The 25,860-nt window shown below is 51.0% G+C and overlaps 1 protein-coding gene across 1 annotated transcript in view; it reads right to left on the reverse strand.

Moving 5' to 3' along the window:
• Window positions 1-5,996: 5,996 nt before the first annotated feature.
• Window positions 5,997-25,860, reverse strand: part of MAP2K4 (mitogen-activated protein kinase kinase 4) — a gene marked incomplete at its 5' end in the record, with an annotated part of 55,566 nt that continues 35,702 nt past the window's right edge. Inside the window, 7 exons of the mRNA XM_009867858.1 lie at window positions 5,997-6,950; window positions 7,958-8,003; window positions 9,383-9,531; window positions 10,591-10,668; window positions 20,798-20,925; window positions 21,261-21,312; window positions 23,745-23,864. Coding sequence (XP_009866160.1) covers window positions 6,837-6,950; window positions 7,958-8,003; window positions 9,383-9,531; window positions 10,591-10,668; window positions 20,798-20,925; window positions 21,261-21,312; window positions 23,745-23,864 — 687 coding nt within the window. The remainder of the gene's footprint in view (window positions 6,951-7,957; window positions 8,004-9,382; window positions 9,532-10,590; window positions 10,669-20,797; window positions 20,926-21,260; window positions 21,313-23,744; window positions 23,865-25,860) is intronic.

Raw genomic sequence — 25,860 nt, forward strand, 5'->3', positions numbered from 1 at the left:
AGACATAGGTAGTTACTTGGTACTACCTGGTATTACTATATGTACAAACCAATGTCTTAAATCACACAATTGTAGAAGAGCTTAAATAATGCAAGTAATGATCACCTTGTCATTAGATAATCGCTGTTACAGCTGAACAAGCTAAAGCAAAGCTCCAGGCAGGTGAAGACTAGTTCAGACAAAGCCTGACAAATCTCAGGACCCCTTTTGCCAACTTGGCACAAAGCTGTGGTCTCGTACAAGGAGCAGCAGCACCATATTTAGTGGGCTTCAGACCTATAAAAGCGTGGAAACTCAGGAGAAGCCACCTCCTGCACTGCTTATCTGGTAACAAACCGTTCTTCAGGGACACCTGACCCTCTCCCATCAACATAACCCCCTCTCCTGATGCCAACCTCTGTCAGCATCAGGCAAAGAAGTGGCTCTGGGTCACCTCACTGGAAAGGTTCTTACCTTCAGATCACATCTTGGTGGCAGTGATCCCGTCACAAAGGTGGCTTTGGCCGCAGTGACTTTTCCCCAGGGAGCAGGAACTGGCTGGATTTCGAGATGATTTCCATCAGCCTCTTGAAATTTGGATCAGATTCAAATGTGTTCAGGAAATCACTGTGATGCAGAATCTGAGGATCTGAATCTTTGTATCCTCCTTACTTATTTACTTCCCTCCTGCTTTTCCAGCTCAAATCAAGGTGCAGAGGGAAAAAGACACAGGATCCTGGCACAGGGAACCAGGTGAATGGCATGCTGCAGTCGGTTGAGCTGCAACTTCACACCATGCACCCATCACTGTTTTCTCCAGGTTTTGGTTGTTTGTTTTGTTTTGTTTAAATCTCAAAGCACCTTCAGCAGGCCAGGGTGTGCTTGGTTGCAAACAGCAGCACTCTCAGCTCTCGTCTCTATGGAGCGCTGAGGTTTCGGCTTATCTCCAGGGACAGCAGGATTAGAGGTGGTTGCAGACTCATGGCTCATGGAAGAGTTCTGCAAATGCCTGGTGGGCCTCATAGCGAAGCTCCTTCCTCTCATCAGAAACCCTCTCAAGACAAACCACTTGCAATCAGTCCCTCATCAAGCTGTCGGTGTGCTGCAGCAGATGGCTTCTCAGTCCATTCTGAACTTGGTGAGAAACCTGTTTTCCTTGGAAGGTCAGGCAGGATCCCTCCTCTTCTCAGACCAATCTGACGGAACACAACCTGGCTGGCCACAGCGCTGGCTGGCTCCTTCCCTACCCAACCAGCTGCACTGCTGTCCAGCCAAGGGAGAGAGCTGGTCAGTCAGAAAAGCAACCTTTCTTCCCAGAGGCATCGGAATTTTGCTGACCCTCATTTTCTTCTTGTCTTTCTGCCCAAGATGGCTGACTTAGGACAACAAGACACAACTGCCAATGAGCCAGAGCAGGCAGCTGGTGTCCAGTGCGACGTTAGGCTCAGACCACGCTTGCTCTGATGTCTGCACCCACACAAGCACAAGCATAGAGAGGCCGCAGAATTTAATACAACCTTGCAAGTCAGCACACCTTCTCTAGTGAGCAGATGACTTCTCTACACACACCAAACCCTTTCAGCCTTCCCACTCTCAGAGCCTGCACATGCTGTGGGGACTGTTAGCACAGCTATACCCGCAGCAACCTCCCTGCACCCGGCTCCTCTGGTGCAGCCGAGCAGACATTCACTGTTTGAAGATGCTGCTTTCGCCTGCCCAGCACTTCTCTCTGGGATTCATGCAAAGGTGACGGCTCTGAGGCACACGCTGTCTGGCAGATACCCCACGGTCCAGCTTGCTCTGCTATTTTATTCGCAGTACAACGGCGCTGTGGATCTCCACAAGAGGGAGTTTGCGCTTCATCCTGTTCTCCAAGTGTTTGCACAGCGTTAGACACAACGGAAAAATTCAAGGGCTGCTTTCTTTTCTTATTCATCTTACTCATTTTATTCAGCCACTCCTTTCCCTGGACCTTTAACATGTGCAAAGCAACGACCACGCTTGTGATTTGTACCAGGAGTCAAAGAGAAAATGGAGCTTTTTTTTTTTTTTCAAAGCAGCACCTACAGTATTAACCTGGGCCTGAGCACTTCATTTCTACTTTCCTGGCCACCAAAGGAGACAAGAGGCTGGGATGAAGGCTAGGGTGAGCCAGACAGAAGCTGAGTGGAACTACAGACCACACCGAGTGCTCCTGACAGGACACACATGTCTGCATTCATGCTGCTCAGCTCCAGGCAGGGCTGTGTCTGAACTCATCCAAACCTCACAGCTGATCCTGGAGTTGCACAGGCACATAATAATCATAACACAGCACCACAGGGATGCTATACAATGCTCCATGAAGACCTGAGAAGCACCTCAGCCAGGCAAGTGGGTGTAAAGCTGTGAGGAATTAGTACAAGGTGCCAGCCTGGACCACTTGGCACAAAAAGAGCGGTCAACGGCTCAAGGTCTACGTTGGCACTCAGTGCAGAAACCAGCGAAGCCCCAGATGGAGAAACCAGAGTCAAGCCATATAGACCTGCTCATGATGCCCAAAGAACTCAAAGCCCCAGGGTTGGAGAAAGCCATCATACATCACTCCAGCAAGGAATATTGGAATTGTCCAAGGGCTCGAAGGAGCAGCAACAGTGGCACCATGCAGGCGTGGGTCCTGTCTGAGACAGTAGCAGCATCTGGGACATGGGTCGAAGGTTTTCTCTAGCACCCTCAGCCGTGACACAAGCACAACAGGGCCGCCAGTGAAGGCAGCGAAGTCCAAATGGGCAGGGAAAAGAGTCTGCAGGAGGAAAAACTGCGCATGAGTTCAACAAGGGGCAACTGGGAGGAACTGAAATGGTCATAAATACAGTCCCTTCTGTGTGCCACACAGACACAGGGGAGAAGAGGTGAGAGAGATCCTCTGCCTCCCGCACAGCTCGGGAACACCCAGTGCCGGGGTGTGCAGGTGGACTCACACCCAGACACCAGCTTCTTCCAGCTCCTTCAGCCACGACAGCTTCCTCGAGAACAAATCTCCGGATGTGAAGGCAGACTGTGGTGCAGAATCCCAGAGGAGCTCCAATTCATGGGAAAAAGAAGGAGCCAGGCTCTCCATCATCTGCCCAGCGGGGAAGTTCTCTCCCTGGTGTGCATGGTCAGATTTTGTCTTCTACTGGGAGATGACCTTGGGTTCTGGTTGAAGAGTGAGGACAGCAGGTGGTCCTAAGTATTGTGTTAGGAACAAGAACCTTCCAGAAAAAGGCTTGGCGTGGTGGAACACTGAATTTCTGCAAACTGACAGACTTCAAGCACTGCTAACCTTCCACACCAGCTGTCTCCACGTGGCAAGAGTTTCTCCACTTTGTGATCGGCCTCCCCTTCTCTTGACAGCATTGTAACTCTCCAAGAACCAATGCCATGTTACTCCACTCGTTCACAGGGACTTCTGGTCCTGAGCTGTGGGATGACCTACGATCTCTGCCACTGTGCTCTGGTTCTCCCCTCACGGAGCTGGGTGCTCTGCCCACTTGTCTGGCTGGTTTCCAAGCCCTCCACGGCTTCCAAGGAGGGGAGACGCTTATCTCGGAACCAGGAGGCTTGGCAGTAGGAATTGCCCAGGACTTGATACTCTTGGATCATCTGGACTTTGCAGACATTGACCGCTCTCACAAAAAATGAAGGAGCCTGCAAGGCTGTGAGTGTGGGCACCTCCTCGGTGCCCTGAGCCACCAGAACCTCCCTGCGCAGCAAACAGGGCTCACCTGAGAGGCACCCCAAAAGCACAGATGCCTCAGCAATCTTCTAGAGAAAGGAAATGTATCCAGGTCTCTCTACACTTTATTTTTTAATAAAAGCAGTTTCAACAGCTGCTTTTCTCCTGCACAGCTGCCTCCACCTGGAGGAGAGGCCCAGGAGCCAGGTATCAGCAGCTTCTAATGAATCTTTCCGCTCGTATCTGACCTTACAAAATGAAAATAACAAGGTCACAGTCGCATCCTAGTTTTATTACAACTGACCTGCAGGCAAAAGGATAGAACTATTACATAAACACTCTGATCCATGTATAATATCTTAAATAGAGGAGGAAGTCAAACCAGGATACTGGATAAAATATTCTGAAGCTCTTTGAAGCAGTTACGTTCCTGAGCTCCCTTTTGCAGACAGTAAGGCAACATCCCTGCACATCAGCTTTTTGATAAGTTTTATACATTTTTCTATGGTACAAGAGAAGAAAAAAAATAACCAGAGTTCACAATGTACAGTTCTTACACCATTTTCACAGCTTTTGAACACTATACACTTTTTTTCCTTTTAAAAAAAAAAAAATAAAGATACACTGTAATAAATGGTGCACCCTTAATAGTTTGTAACAAGCTGTTTAATATGTTAAACCTGTCCTGCAGAGCTGCCCGTGCCACAGCCCCTCAGCCCTGACCTCACCCGCAGCTCAAAGCTTCATGTTCCCATCTCCCATCGGTGAAAGCAAACTGGTCACAGACGAGCTCGGGATGGGGTCTGTACCGGAGAAGGGACCCCCCGCCACATCAAAAGGAGGGAAACCAGCTTTGGGGAGGACCCATCTCTTGGTTAGCCCTCTGAGAGGTTTTTGGGGGAGATGTGGGTGAGGCTGGAACGCTGGCAGGCGGGGGCAGAGGCAGAGCGCCTCCACACCCTCACGGGCTCCAAGTCTCTTCAGACCCCTGTCAGCGCCCCTGGTCCCACCAGTGGTGGCTGAAGGCCGGCGGGACGATCACAGCCGCACGGATTTGCCAAGCCTGAGAAAAGCTGAGTTTTCTGAGGCTACGGGGCTGGAGCGGGGGAGAATTACCGCTTTAGATACGCTGTGTGTCCTGATCCTTCCACGTGGTTAACCGGAGCCGCTGGGGACGACGAGTCACTTCGGAAAAGCTCTGCCTTGTCCATTTGAGGAAGACTTCAGCGACGAGCAGGTCCTGAGGAGCAGAGTCTGGGAAGAGCAGGACCGCAGCTCCCTGCCCGGCCGCGCCCCGCGGGATCCCATCGGTGTCAGTCTTGGTGCCGGGGGACCAGCCCCGAGAGCCGAGCTGTGCGGGCGTCACCTCTGCTGCCAGAGAAACATCAGGAGTCCAGGCCAGCACGGCCGCAGCGCTCTCCTCTCCCGCCCCAGCAGCTGGGGCAGGCACGTGTCCGTCTCTGGAGCTCGCACATCAGCCCAGCTCAGCTTGGTAGTGTCGGTTTGATGTGGGACGCGCTTCCTCGGGAATCCTGCCAGCATCGCCGCGTTTTTGCTCTCGTCACGTCTCTGCCCTCTGCGTCCCAGACCCGGCTGTGCTGCGGAGCTCTGGCAGCAGGTTGCTCCGACATTGCTGCGAGTCCCACCAAGCACTTAAGCCGGACAACTCAAACTGGAAATCAAGAGACCCTGCAGCCTCCATTTTATCGCTGGTATGCTACCAAATGCCTGATAACTGCAAAGTTTTGGAGGGAAAAAAAAAATGTTTTCAGGGAAAAATTAACCTTTGAAAAATACGCCAATTGAAAAAAAAAACAAAACGACTGATGCACCTTTTTTGGGCCAGAAGATGACAGCTTGCCTGGCCCTGCTGCGTCAGCTAAAAGCCCACGAGGGATGAGATGCTCTCTCACCTCCACCTCATCTCCATCCACACAGGACAATCCTGAGGGTGCAGTAGCAAGAGCTGCGGAGGGTCACAAAAGAGGTTAAATCAGGTGGTGGCGAATGAACAAAGCCTCCAGCAAGCCAAGCAGAGCGTGGGGTTTGCAGCAGGGGGGCCGTCCCCACCGTCCCGAGGGAGTGAAGCGCTGAGGGTTGGTCTCATGAGGGACCCTGGGCCAGGAGGTGGCCGGGCTGGCCTGGGGGTCAGTGGAAAGGCGCAAGCGTCGGGGCTGGGGACCGTGAACGACACGAGAAACACCTCCCAGAAATCAGAGACATTGGTTTGCGGGCCACGGCAAGAGCTGCACTTGTCGAAGTCAAAGCAAAGCCAGCTGGTGGTGAGCACCGTGCAGCTATAAATCAGGTCACAAGCAGGTTAAATTCAATTGAGTAGTTTAATAATTCTTCAGGTCAAAGGTCTTATCTTACCAGGTAACAATTTACAGGACACCTAGTTAAGAGTGAAGAGTGGCTGGCTTGGTAAAAGGAGAAAGAATACATTATGTCCCCTCTCTGAATAGTTTAATGTTAGCCTCTTTCAACGCAACATATTTTTGGTAAAGACATATTCACTATATTTAACATGATCTCTCTTTAACAGGAAGTTCAGCTGAGCACGCCGTCCCCAGAAAGTACACTGCGACTGTAAAGCAACAGAATTTCATAGCAGTAAATCTATTGCACTTTGTGAAGAATAAAATTCTCCTTTGCCTTTCTAGCTCCAGAAGGCAAAGCATCTCGTTGGTTAAGCAAGTTCTTCTCCCTCCAGGCAAAGTCTCTTAATGTTCAGACAGACAACGCCTAACTTTTGTTTGTTTGCTTTTTATTATTACTTGAAACAACAATTGGAAGAGTTTGAGAGAAAAAAATCTTTCCAGTAGCTGCTGAGAAGTCTCCAAGTTTTGAGTCTAGAAATGAATTTTAGGTGCTATCCAATCACGGTCAACAAATAAATGTACTTATTTCCACATTTCATGAATATGTCCACAAAAGAGCAAGATGAGGTCTCTCTTTGACCAACACTAACACTGTGTGATCAGGTATTACAGGGATGCACTTTATATGTGACAACAGTATACAGACAGGATGGAAATAACACCAATATTATTGCACATGGTGTCTGGGCGAGCATTAAAAACACTGCAATATGTGATGAGAATTCTTTACAGCTCGTTTTCTCTCAGCCCTTTTTCTAGAGTTTGATGTAGCAGCAATATCAATCGACGTACATTGGAGAGCTGGGAGTTGCTGGCATTTGATCCAGGATTTTACAAACATAGCATGCAACATCCACTGTGCGTTCCTCATACATCAGGATGAAGGGATGTTTCTGGAATCAGATCAAAGAAAGAACAAGGTTACGTTCGCCCTTTTATATGGCTACCCCAGATAAAAGCTTAGTACGGATTCGCCCGACGCAAGAACATGGGGCTTGCTGGTGCCTGTGGGACAACAGGACATAGCCTGGTCTACGGGATCTGGATCTTAAACGTGCAGTGAGGAGATGAGACAGGACCCCACGAGTGTCAGGAACTGCTGGGCGGGAGGCAGCAGTACCAGCAGCTCCCTCGTGATATGGGCAGGTACTGAAATACTTTCAAGAGATGTTTCACCATCAGCTTTGTCAGCAATGGGGAGACAGAAGAGACGTGGCTTGTGGTGGTCAGGCAGGAGATCAGGACCCAAATCCAGTTCTCCCGAACCCAGACCCTCTGCCCAGAAGGACCCAATTGGTGGACCCAACTGTAAAGTAACAACACGGTGACTCTCTGGGCCAGGACACCAGGCAAGCCCCTTCTGTATCACACCACCACCATCAGGAACCCAGGGCACGGCTTAACCCCCAAAGAGGAGGTTTCCAGATGCCCAGAGCTCCCTGAAGGTACATGGTTGCCACGCAGTTCTCCAAGCCAGACAGGCTCTGCTGGCGCCCTGCTCCAGAGCCGTGCTCTTTCAGGTCTCGTTGAGTGCCTGAGCGCTCCCAACCTTGCTGTGTGACCTGGAGGCATTCACACATGAAAGCAGTGGCCAGCAGCTCGACCAGGCTCCCACACGGTACCAGGACCTGAAGGCCCAGCAGCATTTACGTGACTCGCACAGGGGGCTTCTGGCCGAGCCTGCCCCCTTCGGGGATCACCGACCCGCTGCAACGGGGCATCTCCCCCGCGCTGGTCTCTGTGCACAGACACTAAGGATCTCGGAGTGACCATGGAGGGGGTGCTCCTCCTCAGGCTGGAGCTCAGCACCCTGCCTCGATGGCCCGGGGAGACGCGGAGCAACCTCAGGTGTGCGACCCAGCCCCGCGACCGCCGGCGCAGGCAGCCACACTGCACTCACCAGAAGCTCTTTATACTTTGGCCTTTTGGACTCGTCCTTTGTAAGGCTAAAGAGAGCAGAAACAGAATTAGGAGGAGGCGGCATTGGCGAAATGGTTTCAGACATCAAATGCAAATTTTGACCGGACCCGATGCTCAATCTGTCCCAGTGGGACTCACTGCCTTTTCTTTTGTACAAAAACCATCCTTGTGACCATAGGGCCTGACTGACTGACTGACCCCAACCAACAGGGAAAAAACCCCACTATTACTTTTACTGAACACAAGGAAAGCACCTCTGACTTTCTAACCAAAGACTACATTGGTTTTGCCTGAAAAATAGAAACATCTTTCGAGCAGCAAACCACTTTGACGCTCTGTTTTCTGCAGCCCAAAGACAGTAACCAGGGCTTCCTTACAGCCAGCTGGGAAGTGGAACCTGGTCTCCATAAAATTTTGTAGTTCTGAAAAAGAGTAAAATCCAAACCCAGAAAACATCTCCAGCAGATGGAAAACCCTGAAAAAAAAACCCTCTTGAAAGTCAAAATTGTCTAGAACTGAGGTTTCCCGTGCCACAGAGCTTTGAGCTCTGTGCTGGGGACAGCCCAGGGCAGAAGGTCCCAAAAGCCAAATGGAGGTCACAGAATCATAGAACATTTTCAGCCGGCAGAGACCACACTGATGGGTCTCCTGTGCACTTTGGTACCAGGTTAACAAAATTACATTGATCCCCTTTCACATTTTAGTAGAGAAGTCAGAAAATTCACCCTGAGTCCTTAACCTGAGCAGGACACACGTGGCAGGCAGACACCACATGCTCTCCATCCAAGGCTGACGGTGCTGCAGAGACCCTCCCCCAGAGAAAACCATCTTTACTCTCGATCTCCACATACGATTGACACAAGACCTGAAGGCCAGAACCAAGTAAGCCACCTGCCACAGGTCCTGACCATCGCTGTGCTGAGCGGAACTGAGCGGGAAGGCTCCCGGCTTTGGTGGGCAGGAGGCAGGACCTGCACAGACCCCCTGCCCAAGCAGGAGGCAATACTGCCAGGTATCTCAGGCTTCTGCCCGCAGAAGAAAGGGCAAGCAGCAGGTCTGTCCCATGGCTGTGTCGTACCAGGGGACAGGATGCACAGCCCACCCTTACCTGGTCATGAGAACCTCCTGCCACAGGTCTTATGACACCCCTCAGAGACACACGCTCTCAGAGGTTTTTCTCCTCATCCCTTCCCCGAAGTGCAGTTTCCAAAGGTCTTCCTTTCAGCCCCCACCCCAGACAAGTGTCCCATTGCCATCCGATGAGTGAACCGTGAAAGGTCCTCACCCTCATGTTGGCACAGGAATGTGAAACTAAGCTAGGAAGTGCCTGCTGTGCGACCCTTGCCAAATACCAAGGAATTAGAAAACAAGCCAACTCCAAGTGCCTTCACTAGGAAACACTTACCACAAGTTGACGAAGTTGATGAAACTTGGGGAAAACTCCCTTTCCTCTGAGTTACTCAGCTGTGGTGGGTCTCCTTTTACTACTTGTGTCAACTGGTCAAACACACTGTTCCACTTGGGGTAGGGGAATCGCCCCGTGGCCAGCTCGTACTGCAGAGAGACAGGAACAGCACCAGGAAGGTTACACAAGAGAAATTCCATTGGAGTACGGAAATGGCTGCAAGGCCCTCAACTCCCCAGAAGGAAGGCTAAGACGAGATTCTTCATCCCATTTCCTATAAGAAGCTCAGCTGAAAGAAGAGGTGAGAGAAGAGGAGGGGAAGTTCTGCCCCACAGTAAGTTCTGCTGCCTAGGTTAGGAGCTCCTCCAGATTTAACCTGGCCACGCCACGCTTCCATGCTGATAAAGTCTTCTCCTGCGCTGACTATAAAATGAGCCAATGCCCTTGCTAAGGTGTTCAAAAGTAGGAGAGTTCAATCCTCCAGTCCCTTCCCAAGTATCCTAAAAATCACAGGAGAAAATGGATAATGAAAATCATACAATCACACAGCATCTCAAGTTGGAAGGGCCCCATAAGGATCATCAAGTCCAACTCCCTGCTCCTCGCAGGACAATGAACACGAACATTTTAAAACACCAGTGGGGAAGACAGCAGCTACTGGCTCATATTCATTGCTTCTGTTTTCTCTTCTACATCACCACCTCGAGAAGGGAAGATCTTTTCAGTTTATCAGTGTGTGCACCCAGCAGTGCTGTGGCTAAGCAGAGAGGAAGGAGAAACCAAGATCTAGGATTTATTGAAGTCTTCTGCACAGCCGAAAGACACCAGGTGCCAGGGCTGAGAGAGGTTTTATTTATGCAGGCTGGATACTCTGAACTGCACCACCACACTCACCGCCCCTTCTTATCTGAGATTTCAAAGACAAAACTCATTTATGATCCAGCACCTCTTCCCTGCTTGCATCTCTTTCTCCACAAAACACAGCTGCAGCTCAAAGTGTCCCAGGGGGTCAGGAGAACCATCTGCCTTGAAGGGACTCGGACTGTTTCTGAGCCAGGAGGTGCCCATGTCAATCACAACACGTAAATGCTTCGCGGCAGCAGAGCTGGGCTTTGCTCCGAGCACACGTTTGACAGGAACCTTCTCCACAACGCTGCAAAGCCCCCCACAGCCCCCACGGCACCGCAGGTTGAGCCCCACTCACTCACCAATGTAATCCCCAAGCTCCAGACATCTGAGCGGACGTCGTAGCCTTGCCTGGACGCGCTGGGATCTATCCTTTCAGGCTGAAACGGCAAGAAGGACCAGTCAAACGCTGTGTCCCGCAGGGAGGAATGACAAGCGTCCGCAAACTTAGAAAAAATCTCAACGTTTGCCCCTCTGGGCAAAGCCCAGCACAGGTCTGGAGGCAAACTTCTTGCTAAGGCAGATGCCCAACTCCAGTAGAGAAACGCCTTACGGAATCAAACAGTGGTTCTATGGAGGTTTAGGGCAAAAGGTGATCCGAAACAGCAATTCAGCACAGTTCAATGCTTTTTCCATTTGGTTTTTTTTTTGCTTTTGTACAAGCAGCTTGAGTAATCGTCCCTGTCTATTTAGTTCCATTTAACGTTGGGATCTCTTTAACACAAAGTCTTGCTCTCTCTGTTTTTACAGCAAAGCTGTCCCTAGGGAATCGTAAGAACTGGAATAAACATCTTCTCATGCACCAGCCTGGGGAACTGAGGATCAGCAGTGTCTATCAGAACGCTTCTTCCCAACTGGCCGCTGGTTGCTAAACCTCAGGAGGTATTAAACCCAAGGCATTTTAACAACAGCTCTTCTTTACAAGGTTTCAGGAACCCCTTGAAGGCAACCATGACATTATAAGATCTTTAAGACACCCAAAAGATTTTCCACAGGAAACAGTATCACGCCATACATGTGTGATTTGCACCTAAGAGCAAGTTATCCAGAATCAGCACAAAACATCTTCACTCAGTATGTCATCTTTATGAGAAACCTCCATTCTGCCTTCTTTTGTCAAAAACATAGCCACTAAAATGTCAAAAGAAACAGGGTCTCACTCACAAACACCTGAATTGCAGTAAAACAACAAATTTCCAGGTACAGGAAATACTAAGAAAGCCCTGGTTGCCTTGCAAGCTACATTTTAATGTAATTTCATGGAAGATGCCAGCTGAAGAGTGCCACATGGTCAACAAAGGTCCTTAGTGTAACCTCAGCCCTCCAGTGGACCACTGCATGAGAGGACTACCACCTTCCCACACCACCTCCTAGCCCTCAAAGCGCTCACAGCACTTCTGGTTTCTCTGCCACGCCGCCAGCTCTCCCCTTTGCACCCACCACTCACATGTGGCTGCCCCAGCTGTGACTGTGCTCAGACCTCTCCCATTCCCTCTGTTCACCAGGATCTGCTCCAAGGAGGAAACCTGCCCAGGCCACCACCCACAGGTAGCACGCCGAGAAGGGAAAAGAACTTTCCACCAAGCTTCAGTGGTTCCACATATGACTTCTCCAACAACCTTCTTGCATCCACTGCTCCTCAGTATGTGGCCACCGATACGTTTTATCACCCTTATTCCCAGTGACAGTATCTGCTTTGAAACAGGCTGGCTTCAAAGGCCATGCCCTGAACACGTTCCCTCTCCCACCTCCTAGATCTGCCCTTCGCTTTTCTTATCCTTCTGCTTCCATTCATCTTTGGCTCACGTATTAGTTATTCTTCTCATGACTTCGATGGACTTTTCAATAATTCTGGCTGGAGGGCATGCAAAATAATAAAATTACTAAAATCCAACTCTCTCAAATGTACCATCAGCCCTACAGATGCTCGTCTTGTAGCTCAGTCAAACCCTCACACGTTTAGATTGTGGCTAAATGCCTCTAACTGCTCCCAAGCCAGCACCCTGCCTTTGCCGGATGAGCTCAGCCTTTCCATGTCGGGTACACCCTGTCAACAGTCCACCGAATCAGTTGGTAAGGAATCAACAGCTACTACAAGCATCCATTCTTTAAAATGGAACAGCTGTACTCCCAGCCTATTGCTTATTTGAGGGGAGGATGGTTTCATAAGCAGTGAACACTCGGGATGTGGATGCTCCTGGATGTTTCAAGAGGCTACCGGACGCTCCGGTGAGAAGCAAAACATCTTCTCAAGGAGAAGCTGCTGGCCAAGCATTGACTCATGCTCAAGCAAGGTAAGAGGAGCTCAGACATATAAATCAAAGCTGTCCTCTGCTCGGAAGTAGCACATGGAACAACATATCACCTAATGGGTACAAAAAAGTCAGAATGCTCTCGGTGGTATTTTTCCACAGACAGACCAACAGGGACTTGGCCCTAGACCATGGTGGCACAGTTAAAGGGAAAGCAGGGTGGACCAAAATAAATCCCGTCTAAACAGAGAGCAGAAAGAATCCTGGGAATTTTCCATGTAGACAACACGGGAGTAATTAACACCAGTGAAGGAAGAGTCAGTGTGTCGCGCTCCGGGGACCAGGAATGAGAGCTGCAGACAAAGCCCGGCTCGTGCCAGGCATCCTTCTAACGCCCAGAGCCAGCCAGGAAAGGAAACGGCCGAGATGAAGACCCCCCATGGATGTGCTGGCAGTGCAAGGAGGCTGGGTAGGAACCCATCAAAGAAGGGTGCAGGCAGCCACTATTTCAGTGCCCACCTAAGCACCAGCACCTTGACGGAGAAACAAGAAGTGGGCGGCACTGGCCCTCCCTCTCCTCCAACCCCCAGCGCAATTCAGGCTGTGACACAAGGACAGATGCACACACGACTCCCTGTCGTCTTCAGCTGCTTTGAGGGACGTGGCTTAGTGATGTTGACAGCGCTAGGAAAAGGTTGGACTCAACCATGTTGAATCATAGAATCATAGAACAATTCAGGTTGGAAAAGACCCTTGGGATCATCAAGTCCAACCATTGACCCTACACTACAAGGTCACCCCTAAAGGGTGACCTCATAGTCTCTAAGTGACCTTGAAGGTCTCTTCCAGCCGAAACTGTTCTACGATTTTATGTTGCACAGTAGCGTTTCTGGGAACAAAATAGTTCTCGAAGCTCAGATCTGGATTTTCATTGGTTATATCACCAAGGAATTTTCTCACACTGCAAATTCAGAACTGCCTATAAGGCATTAAAATGTGTGTAACAAACTCTTATTTGGTACTTAGGCCAATGCATACCTAAACTAGAAGAGGTTTCAGGAGTTATCAGGAGTGAAGAATGACCAGAAAGAGCCAAATTTTTGCAATACAAAAAGCAGAACAAAACCTACATGATACAAATTCTCCCCCTGCTCCAACCACCAGTGCAGGTGGATGTAAGATGGAAGCTTCCAGCCTCTGGCAGAGACTGTCTGCTTGCCCTAAAACACATGTGAAATGACATCCAGAACCGCCTCTCATCCTCCAGACTGCGAAGGTGCTGCGTGCGGCTCCTCATCTGCTCATTGAGACCTCCAAACATTCCTGCGAGCCCCTTCCCTGACTTCTCTGCCGGGCTGGGCTGGCAGTTCAGACCCGTAAGGCTAAGGAAGAGCCTCACCGCTCACCTGCCCAGGACACGCTCACCACCAGCCCTGTGGACAGGAGGGCCATCTCCCAGGCAAGAGGCTGTTCCGCTCTGTGAGCTCACTGTCCTCGGGGGGACTTGCCGTGCTAGTTATCGAGCAGACCTCAGCGCCCAAGACACAGCCCTGCGATCGGTGCTGGAGCTCCAGAGAGATCTGAACATCCATGCACTCCTCCTGGTTGTCCACCGCTCTGCTCTGCGGGAAGGTTCAGATGCTCTGCTTCAGGCAACATCGATCTCCCTTGGTGACACCAGATTCTTCTATTGGCTGCTAAAGAGGCGAGTGGTCTAATTTCAGGAGGATCTCAATTTTTATGCGCGGTCAAGTCTAATGAACTGTCTGGATGTCCTCCTGGGCACACGGGAGCTCACAGAAGGTGACCTCAGTGCTGCAAAAGCCTCAGTCTAAGAGCAGAGATGTGAGTCATTCACACGAGCAAGCGAAGCATCAAGAGTCACACGGCGCTGGGGAAAGTCTTTTCTAAGGTCATACCCCTCCTCTCCAGCCCCACGTGACCGACAAAAAAGCTGCCAACACTTTGTCTTCTTCGGGCCAGGATCGTGCAGCATCCTAGGCAGCAGCAGCCTGCCCTGGTGGCAGGAGGGGCCGTGTCTCCTCGGCCAGGCTGTGACACGGCAGAACAAAGGACACAGTGGGGGGTGGAAGAACTAACAGGGATGTGGAGAACATGAGTTCTTCTCTGTCTTTGCCAGCAAGGTGGCCCTGCCACTTCCCCCTGCTCCGCACTCTACCACCTCTCTGTACGCGCTGCTTCTGCACCTGAACAGGAGGCAAGAGTAGTGTCGTCAAAGAAAATATTTCAACCAAAATATTCATCCCCGCTCAGGCATTTGAATTCAGACACTCCTCCAAAAATCCCCCGTTCTTTGATATCCCGTCCCTCCTCCTCGGTCAGGTCAGCCCCGACGCCTGCGGCTGCGCAGAAATTATCAGCAGAGATCACATTTCTTAGAGAATGGCCCTTCCTCCCCTCCTATTTCCTTTCCGTACTTGCTCTGAGAGAACGTTTCGTTGGAAAACTTCTCCAGCAGCATTTTCCAGGTGGAGACGCTGGTTTCCGTTGGTGTGGGATTGCCATCCCCTCCCAGCTGCCTTTCCTGGCAGTGTCTGAGTTCCTCGATCTCAGCAGCAGGGAAGCAATGGGCTGGTGGACGCAGGACACTTGTGAGGCACCGAACTATAGGCAGGAACATTAATGAAGGCAACAAGGTCCCACTGGGCTTGGCACAGCATGTTCTTGATAACTTTGTTTTGTTAAAAAAAGTAAACGTGTGGCCTGGACTAGTGCAGTGCACTGTCCGGACTGCAGCTAAATCAAGCATCGGTAATTTGCATCAGTAACTGGCTTCGCTGATAAGAGTTCAGAGTGTAGCTGTTGCTAAAAGAGCTCTATTGAGTGGGAAAGACAGGATATGTAACGGGATCTCAAAGGTGACCTTCCGCTAGTAATGTCCAAGAAAATACAAAATTAGTGTTGCTAAATCCTGCGTATTATAAAAACACTTTTAGTGTGATAAATAAGGGCTCCTGAAGAGCTGGCGTGGTTGGAATGCTTGGCAAGCTGGGCTCTGGCTGCGTGCTGCCTCACTCAACCCAGCACTGAAGAAGCAACGCACCCGGGGCGACAGGGGCCCCTGGAGCAGGGCAGGAGAGCAGCAAATCCCAGAGGAGCATCACAATTACGGGCACATGGCTGGGGCAACGCGCTCAGAGCTGCCGCTCTCTTCGTACCATCCGCAGGCGAGACTGACACTGGAAGTTTGCTCGATTTCAGGGTTTACCCCTTTGTAAAAGGATGCTAAAAAAATGGGAGGGGTTGTAGCACAGCCATAAACCACAATCCAATCTGCCTTAAGGATATAAGCTTCTCAGTCCCTAATCTCCTCAAAGAAAAGCTTAAGAGGTGACTACATCGGAATCAGAAAGTACCTGCTGGGGAAAGAGGTTGTGGCAAGTACAGGACTACTTAATTCTACAAACTAAGAAGAAACAAGAGCCCACAGCCAGGCATGAAAACAAGACCTGCCGGTATTAAAAAGTTGGTATCAGGAGCCTAATTAATGACCAGGACAACTTGAAGGGAACTACAGTAGATATCCAGCACTTGAAGAGGCATCTTTAACTCAGGGCTTTGGAGATCTTGTCTGCCCGATGCTGCTTCAGAAGGCCACCCTGCGGTACGCCAGAGCCTGGCACAGCCTCTTGATGCCATCATTCCCATCGTTGCTTCCAAAAACTGGGCTTGATTAACAGGACCAAGCTCCGGAGGGAGTAGCAGCAATTTTGGAGAGCTGACAGGTATCGTTTCAGCCCCACCAAGCAACGTTGTCACAGAACCTCACCTAGGGCCTGCGATTCTGGCCGTGGGTCCTCCTGACGCAGAACCCTCCCAGCCTCACCCCCATGAGTGGTGACGGGCACGGGGAGGATGCGAGGCTCACGCCTCTTCATCTGGGACCCTCCCCACGCCTGCCCCTGCCCCAAGGAGCCCTGCCCTTCTCACTCTGCATCTTCATTGCCCCAACAATCACGTTCTGCTCTTTGTGGCCCCCAAGCAGCCTTCTTGTAGCTACTGACAGTGCGGGGGTACCCTGGGCTGCCCCAGCACAGCCCCTGGCGGGCAGGAGCTGCCTCCCGAGGGCAACTGCCTCCTGAATCTGGCTTTTAAGCACTTCCTACGTAAATGCTACCAGCCGAAACGACTTCCTTCCCTGCTTTTAACACTCCTCTCTGCAAACCTCACATCTTTCTCACAATACTCTGGGTTGAGCGGGGAGGACGGGGTGGAAGAATCAAGGCATGAGCTCAGCAGACATGCTCAGTGTGGGCTCCACGTGAGCCAAGTCTGCACAGGACAAGTCCCACGCTGGGCGAATCTCATGGACAATTTTATCTGGTGAAAGAGGACACGGATCTCAGCTGCAAGCCCTGAGGCATGCTGGTGAGCAGGCAGGGCAGCGCTCAGAGCTCAGGTCCCTCCACCAGCATCGGCACCCCCGGGGGAGGCAGAGCCAGGATCCAGAGGGATGGTGCCACATGTCTCCCAGTCTCCTCTCAAATCCATTTTCTCAGTCATAAAAATGGGTGTCAAGTTTCAGAGTAGAGGAAAAAAAAATGAAAAAGCTGTGTGAATTCGAGCCGTCCCGGTCAGATAAACCAACGACTGAGGCGAAGGAAAACTCAGGCACTGGGTCAAGGAACGTGAAGCTGAAACAGCGGCTCTTGCCACGGCTCTGCTTGGGTGAGGGATTTGGAAAGCTCCTGCACCCCCTCTCTATGTTGTTCGTGAGGAGGCTGGCAGAGCAGGGCTCGGAGCTGTCACGTCACCTGCCTCGGGAATTTTTCCACCTCAGGAATTTTTCTGTGTGTGGCCTGAACTCTGCAGGAGCACCCGAGCACAGGGACGCAGCCTCCTCCCGGCCTGGGACACTGACACCCGCAGCGACCGCCTGTCTTGGGAGAGGCAGCACCGGCAGGGAGAAGCAGAAGCGTGTCTGCTGGGACACAGGCCGTGTGTCTGCAGCAAGAAGGCTGCTCCGCGCCCTCGCCCAGCACATCTCCTTACCCCCCTCACCCTGACAAGTCTTCAGGGGAGCCGGTGGGCAGCCCAGGGCAGGGCTGCAGCGAGCAGCTCCCAGGTGACCTGGGAATAGGACCTGAGTGACCAAGGACATGTGTGATGCCACCAGCCTCGCCCTGCAGAGCTCCCAAAGCAGCAGGGCAGGATGTCCGTCCATGTTTGCTGGGCCCTGCCCTATCAGAGCCAGGTGCTTCCAGACTCAGCCTTCCTCTCTGACACAGAAACTGCGTTCACCTGCGCATCAAGAAGGCAAAAAGCAGTAACACCACGAAACCCACCAGCTCCAGCGCAGCACAGGGAGCTTCCCCTGCCGCCCAAATGGGCGGCACCCACTGCAGCAAGAGGCAACGTCAGGCTAGCCAGGGAGCCACAGAGGGGGAGGATGAGGGGCTGGCCAGGCGCCGGTGGAGCAGGTTCACCCCACGGCGAAACCTCACCCAGAGCAAACCCACAGTGCCTGCACGGGCTCAGGGCACAGGGCTCGGCAAACAGTCCAAGCTGCTCCAGGGGTCAGCTGGTGCCTGGGCTCGGCCTTTCCTGTCTTTCTTTCAGAGAACATGAGGCACTAATGCCTTCACTTCATCGTAACAGTTGCAGAGGGATCCAAAGCCAAAAGTAAAACCACTTCTCCAGCCCTGGCAGCTCCAAGGGTGACACACTGCTTTCTGTGACAGAACCAACAGTTTTGGTTAAACCACACAGCGCTCGCTGAGCAGATGGACACGGCTCCAGCTGCCTCATCAGAGCACTCGCAGTCAAACTGGCCAACAGCCAATGTTATTGTTATCACTGGCTATCAGGGACCCAGCTCCAGGGAACAGGGTATTAGCAGGTTCCTTCAGTGGGCAAGAGCTCATGCTGCAAGAATTACTGCCAGTGCCCCAGGCTGAGCACAGGGCAACACACTCCCACCATCAGGGAGCATCACCCAGTTGTCCTTACTCCTCCCTGGCTGAACACAGCTAATGCCCTTTGACTATTTTACACTAAAAAACCCAAACAACAAATCTATTTTCCTTTAGAAAGAAGCGTGACCAGCCTGACACGTTCCCAGGTATGTTCAGGTTTGATCACAGCATTGCTCCAACCACTGGCCTCTGGTGGCTTGGAGAAAGAGCTGGCAGATATGCCTGCACGCTGGGGACAGCTCTCCATTTCTCAGGCTTCCCAGTACTTGTACTTGGAGCAGAGTCACCAAGTCCAGAGAGCAGCAGGGAAGAGGCCGGCCGTCTCCCACACCGCCTGCCAGCTGCTGGCTCCCCCACAAACCGCGCGCCGTGCCAAAGGCTCTTAAAAACACAAACTGAATTGAAATGCTTTCGCTCACTTAAAAACCCAAGAGGCTCTGGAGCTGGCGATGGAGACGCACAGAGCTGAGGGAGGGAAACCAAGGGGCTGTCAGAAGCGCCCGCCTACGCGCCAGGGGAAACGGAGCCGCACAGACAGGCTGGTCACCATCGTGTCCTAATGAAACCGTCAGCCTGAACAAAGGCAGCCACCTACCCACGGTTCTGAGAGAAAGTGGTAACATTAATTCCTGCAATTACAGCACAGTGGGCTCAGGGCAGGGAAAGGAGGGAGCGCTTCTTCAGGAGCCCTATTTACAGACCCAAAACACAGCTCAAAGACAGGGAAAAGGCAACACCAGTCATGCCTCTACGGAGCAATGCTGTGGTCCGAGATCATAGAATCATAGAATGGCCTAGGCTGGAAGGGACCTTAGAGATCATCCAGTCCAACCTCCCCGTTTTGGGCAGGGACGCCACCTCTCGACTAGACCAGGCAACACTTGGGAGCCGAGTGGGAATTGAAACCCCGACCTCGGTGTTGGTCATTGTTGCCAGCACCGTGCCCAAACCACTGAGCTACCCAGCTGCACACAACCAGGCTGGTATTTGCTCAGACTGCGCTGGCTCCTGTCCCCTCCCAGGGCACCTCCCTCTGCTGCTGCCATCCCACAACAGAAACCGGGCAGCCCTGACCCATCCTCTTCCTTGCAGGGAGCTCCAGGCACTGACCAAAAATGCCCAGAGCAGACACATGCCTCTGCCCTCTCTCCAGCCTCACAAAGTCTTTATTGAAGCAAACTGCCCCGTTTCAGCACCTTACGTAGGGCTGGAGCTTGTATGGGCTTTGCTGCACCGCGGTGCTGGTCTCCCATAACAAATCTCATCTGTACTTACCTGTCCAGCTCACTAAGTAACTCTCTCTGCTGGGAGGACAGTGAAAAGAAAAGGTCAAACGCTCTGAAATTCAGACTCTGTGATTGCACAGATCGGAACCGGGGCAAATGGGTTTTGCTTTGGACACCACAGGCAGGTAACGGTCCCGTGAGAGCCGATATCTGGACCAGATGGGCACTGTGCCTTAAAAAGAGAGGGATTTTCCTCTTGTTTCTTTAATGGTAGATGATAGTTGAGAAAACAGTATTTTCCAGTGTATAGAGCCATAAAGTAAGTAAGGAAAGTCAAATACAGCCACTGAAACTGAAGTTACACAGACAGCAGCAGACACACAGCTCCCTGCACAAGGTACCCTCAGCTCACATGAAGCCAAGGGATGCATTTTCAAAACAGCCTCATGCACAAAAGTGTTTGAGACCCTCAGAGAGCCTTGAAAATCACCACAGCTTTTCTCCCCGGGAGGGGGAAGGACTAGCATGTCAGACTCCCAGGAGCCACAGCTCAGCTGGAGCGATTTCCACGCAGCTGCTCTGCTACCACTGCTCTCCAGAATCACATTCTCCTGGAATTAAGTTATGGCACGCTTCGGAGCTAAAGTGGTTTGCAAAATGCACTGTGATTCTGCTCTGCAAGAACTCTGGCGACATAATCTTGCTGTAGCAAATTGATTTCTTGCAGACCAAGAAAAGCTCGCACCCAGACGGCATTGCCTCCCCCGGGGCGCTGTTTGTTTTGGGCACCACTGGAAGGCACCAAGCAGCTCCCCTGCGTCGCAGCACTGGCAGCAGCAGGGGAACCTGGCTGAAAAAAAAGTAATTTGTTCACTTTGCCACAGCCTGGACGCCTGCGCTGCCGCTGCCACTGCCAGAAGCAGCACTTGGTTCAGAGCCCAGTTCCACCTGGGAAGGGAGTGCTGGTCCTGTGGCGAACAGGCTGATGCTTCAGTCAGGCGATGGGCGCCGTCAAGCTGAGCCGGCCCTGCAGGAGCAGGGTGAGATCCCGACCAGCCCAGGGGCACGGCGCCTGCCCAGCTCCCCCCGACTCACCGCCATGTACGGCCGGCACCCTGCGTCCCGCGTTTTGGCAATGGAGTCCACAAGCTGTCCGCTAATGCCGAAGTCACAGAGTTTAATATTTCCGTTTCTGTCCAGAAGAATATTGGAAGGTTTGATGTCTGCAAGGGAAAGAAGTTTCAACCAGTAAGTCAGAGCCGGAGCCTTCAGTTTCAAGAAGAGCAGTTGCGGAGAACCGGCGCTGGCGGTGACACCGCGGAGGACCCCGACCAGAGCAGACGGAGCCAGCCCCAGAGATGCCCCGTGTGTGAAGGCAGAGGCAGGCACCCAATCACCTCAAAATCGGGCTTTTCTGGAAAACAGTTGCTGGGGACACAGCTGTGCAAAACCTGTACCCACGCTCCCAGCAGCGCACAGGCTAATTTGACTAGAAGCAAAGGCTGCTTAAAATTCTTGCAACTATTTTTGTAGGCAAGGAGAAAAGACTTGAACTCACCTCTGTGAATGATTTTCAAGTTTTCTTTTAAGTGGTTTAGTGCTTTCACAGTCTAGGAGAGAAAAACAGATGAAAAGTAAGTAAATGTCGGGGGATTCCTGTGATTACTATACTTCTTGAGCTCTGAAAATGAGAGAAAAAGCATTTAATACTTCGAGGTATCATTGCTGTAATATGCCCTGTAATAAAAGCATTTTTCTCCCAATCTTTCCTACAAACAGAGAGTAAGACAAGAGAGGGCATGTACGTAAGTAAACACACACCACTCGTTACAACCTGGAAAGATGAGGCTCTGGGAGAGGGGAGCAAGTGGTGAAGTCAAGCAATTGCTGATGTTAATTACCTGGAGCAATAACTTATTTCAGGTCCTATGCTGTACGTTTTCAGTAAGTGACAATCGTCCCACTGGCTCAGCAGCAAGTGCGGGGAGCAGCAGAGGCTGTTGTGATGGAACCACTCACCACCAAACGGAAGAGATGCTTAGGGCGTCCAATTTCAGGGGAGGATTTTAAAAACAAACCCTAAAGCTCATCATTTTAATTCATTTTGCTTCTGCTGAAAACACCATCGAAACTTATGGCCAAAACACTGCCTTGAAAACGGTGACAGGAGGGTGCTTATGTTGTGCTGCATGAGGAGCAGAAGCTACACCTCTGAACAACAGAGCGTCAGCTGACTCTCAGGCAGACCCACGGTGGTGGGCTCCTTGGACCTGAGCTTCAGCAAGAACAAGGCTGAAGGACTTAGGGACTGAAGACTGGTTTAAGAATCAGCTCACCCTGCCAGAACCTTCCACCCTCACCCTCAAGCAGGTGAAGCAGAAGCTCAAAGTTTCTCAACCTGGGCTAAAAGAACTCTACCATGAGATGAAGGGTGGTTGGTGGAGCACATTGAGCTGTGAGCTGCAGCAAACCAGCACATGATGGTGCTACCAGGGCACAGACCTTGTGGACCTTGATGCCCACCAGGTCTAAGATACCGAGGGCCAGTATTCTCATACCAGAGTTTTTAAATGCCATTCCTCATCTGTTTTCTAGAACAAGGTGGACAGAAATGAATCCTAGATCATGAGATCTGCCGTGCGTAACAGGCACGGAAAATTTTAGATTGCTTAACCCATCCACCACTCACTCCTAGGTCAGAAACAACCAAGGTGGCCACGGCTCTGGCTAGGAGTCAAAAGTGGTGAGCTTTCACAGTGTGTTGTCTGCACAGAGTAAGTAGAGAAACTTCACTTGAGAGCTTCAAAACTCATGTCAGGCCTTTGTCTAAATTACCTTCATTGGGTGAACACCTTGCAAAGTCTGTCTGAGCCAAAAATATGGGCCAGCCCTGCAAACCCTAAAAGGATCTTTTCCTTCCCCCATAGGCTTACGCCAAGCAGACTACCCTGGGAGGACAGACCTTATCCAGCCATCTCCTGACCTTATCCAGCCATCTCTTGACCTTATCCAGCCATCTCTTGTCTGTGTCTCAAGCTTTGTTTCGGACAGTAACACATTTAGCTGGTTGGTGGTAAGACACTGCATCCCATGGGCTGCGGAGCAGCCTTTGACAGGGGTTTCAGTCTTGGCTGTAAACATCTAAATATGTGACAGTGCATGAGCCACCAAGGCAGCCTGTAGGAGGTGGATGCAGGTCCACGTAGGCTCAACATTTTACAAAGATGCCCTTACGAAGAGTGAAAATGGTCTTCTCCAAAGATCTGGCTCTGAGCAGAATTTGCCCACATCCTTTCAAGAGGTCACAGTGTGCGACTTGTTGAGCACCTTCTCACCACTCTGGCAGCACAGACACCAGCTCATTGTGGCATTCACGTGCTGGAGCCCGTGCAGCTTGTCCATCTGTCCCCAGCACAGCACGGCTCCAGCATTCCCTCACATTTTCCCCTGTTACCCCTCAAGGCTGCTTCACTTCTGCAGCATTTCATCTCCCAGCAGCCTCACTGAAATAATTCGTTTGTCATGGCCTTGACTTTATTTCGGGCTGGGTCTTCCAAGTCAAGTCAAGAAAACATCACCCAGGCTCTCCACCTGCAGAAGACTCACTTGTGCTTTTGGGAGCCTTCACACAAGGTACCAGAGGTTTCTCTGGACTTGAGTTGCCCTGAAAAAATTCAACAGACCTGACAGATTTTTAAGGGCAGCAGCAGGACAGAGGCTTGGGCAGACCTTTCGACACCTCCTCCTACACAGCCCAAAACCCCGAGGAGGGGGTGGTGCCAACGTCCAAGTGGACAGAGGAGGAAGCTGGTCCCGGGGTCTCTTTATGAACTGATTACAGATCCCAGACCTGCTTTCCCATCGTGCGATACGCTGTGGAAAAGTCAGAGCATACTCAAGGATGATTAAGTCTGCTGCGATACAAGAGCAGCAGTTCTGCCGCACGCACCTCAACCACCTTTCTCCCACGTGAGTGAAAGAGGCTGGAGTTTTTCACATTAGCTTCAAAAACATACTCACAAAGGTTTAACAAAATACTCACAGCTAAAGTGATTTTGCCTAGGATTTCTTCTGGAATAACATCATCTAATACACTATATACATATTTGTAAAACTTATCAAACGAGGTAGACATGAGCTCCATACAGATCCAACAGTCACCCTGGAAAGAGAAAAGGATCCATGTTACTGTCGAGTTAAAAAAAAGACATAATAACCCAGAGAGCACAAGGAGATCCCCTGGATCCAACAAAACACATTAACAGCAACACACGTCTGAGAGGAAGGATGAAAATCATCCTGAGTAATCTTAGTAGTGGAAGACTCGTCCTCACACGCACCTCTCCCCACTGTGTTCACCAGCATCTAGCTGACCAGCTCAGACCTGCTATTACATTTTTTGATGCCTGAACCCAGACAAATCCAAGTCTCAAACAACGTTTGGTTCTCCAGAAGGCTGCAGGCACGAGCTCGTGCAACACGAGCAAGCACAAGCAAGACTAAAAAAAAATTTAAAAATCCCTTTCAGTTCAAGACTACCCTGCAGAGGACAGCAGACATTTCACACAACATTTGGAGATACCATCTAAGCAAGAGAAAATGAAAATAAGCCCAAGTATGTGTGGGGGCACGTCTGCTGATTTGCACCTTACAGTCAAGTAATTTAAATGCAGAAAACTGTAGAGCATACTAGGATCTCTGTCAAATCAAGCTAAGCTTAACTGCTCTAGGAGGACAACATGCCTTTTTATCTGACTCTCTCCCAAGATCTGTAAATCAACGGGTTCGCTGAGGATGAGAAGGGGTTCTCCACAATCTAAAGGACTTTGTCTTTTGTTTTCGCATGTATCTACCACATGATGATGGACAGCTTAGCCATGGGCTGATTTTAGTCACTGCAATTTTAGCTCCAGTTGAGGATGACAGAAGGCTTCGCGTGAGCTATTTCTGTAGATGCTCAAGCACTTCAGGCAACTCTTCATTGCCAGAAACACTACGACAGCAGAATGAGACCTGTCCTCACCAGAAACCACATCCTCTGTGGATCCCTGTCTTGTAGAGGCTGCATCGCAACAAGGGTGAAAACCGCATTAGCTGTCAAAAGCTACGTGCAGAACAGAGTTGATTCGTCTGGATGTCTCATGCTGGCTAAAACCATGTATAACACTTGTGCAGGGAGCAGCAGCTTGGGCACGTGGTGCTGTCCTGGGGAGGTTCAGAGCACAAGGTCCCAAGTAATTATCCTACGGAAGGCAGATTTTTCCCAACCAGACAAAACACAAACTGACCACAAATTGTGTTAACACATAGAAATGAAATTAGGAAAAAAATCCCTGTGGGTATGGACATGCTGCAGGTGTGGCAAAGCCCCACGCTCCCACCCTGCACACCCAAGTCTGTGTCTGAAGCAATGTCCTGGTGCTCATGCGAGCCAGGAACAATTTTCAAGTCATATTTATTTGATGGAAAAGCTTATAGAGTCACAGATTTTAAGGCCAAGAAGGGCTTTTCTGCCACTCGGAATGAACTCCTGTGAAACACAAGCCGAGGAACTGCATCCACCAAGATGCCTCCAAGTCCAAACTCTTGGCTGAGTGGGAGCAGAAGTGCCCAGTCAAGCTGTTGGCCAACACCACATGCTGGTATTGGCGGAGGTGGCGGAGATGCCCAGCTTGGTGTTGGGCTGCTCACACACGTGAAGGCTGTTCTCAGCAATCCAGACCCCAAATTGAAAGAAAGCGTCCCGGGTGTCACCAGCCGCAAACCCATCACCACCTCCTGCTCTGAGAAGGGATCTTGCCTCCAAGAGAAGAGCCTCCCCCTTCAGAGCAGAAGGGATCTGCTCTCCTAGGAAGGGCTGAGCCGCTGGTGGGCTGGCTGGGGAAGAAGGCTGTGGGTTCAGAGCCACAGGCAGCCCCATTTCACACTGCTCTTTTGGCATCTTTGTTTTGTACTCCAGCACAAGGCAGAGTGGGAGCTAGCGTCACCTACCCTAGTGAAACAGCTGCCACAAGCCTGAACCCCCAAAACGCGCATTATGCCCGAAACAAAGCAGAACAGACCAATTGAAAAGGTGCTGTGCTGGACACAGAAGCAGAGATGTCACAGTGAAAGAGGCAAGCATGACGGGAAGAGGGCACGACCGGCACCTCAGAAGA

The sequence above is a fragment of the Apaloderma vittatum genome, unplaced genomic scaffold, assembly GCF_000703405.1.
Source record: "Apaloderma vittatum isolate BGI_N311 unplaced genomic scaffold, ASM70340v1 scaffold8064, whole genome shotgun sequence".
NCBI classification, from domain to species: domain Eukaryota; kingdom Metazoa; phylum Chordata; class Aves; order Trogoniformes; family Trogonidae; genus Apaloderma; species Apaloderma vittatum.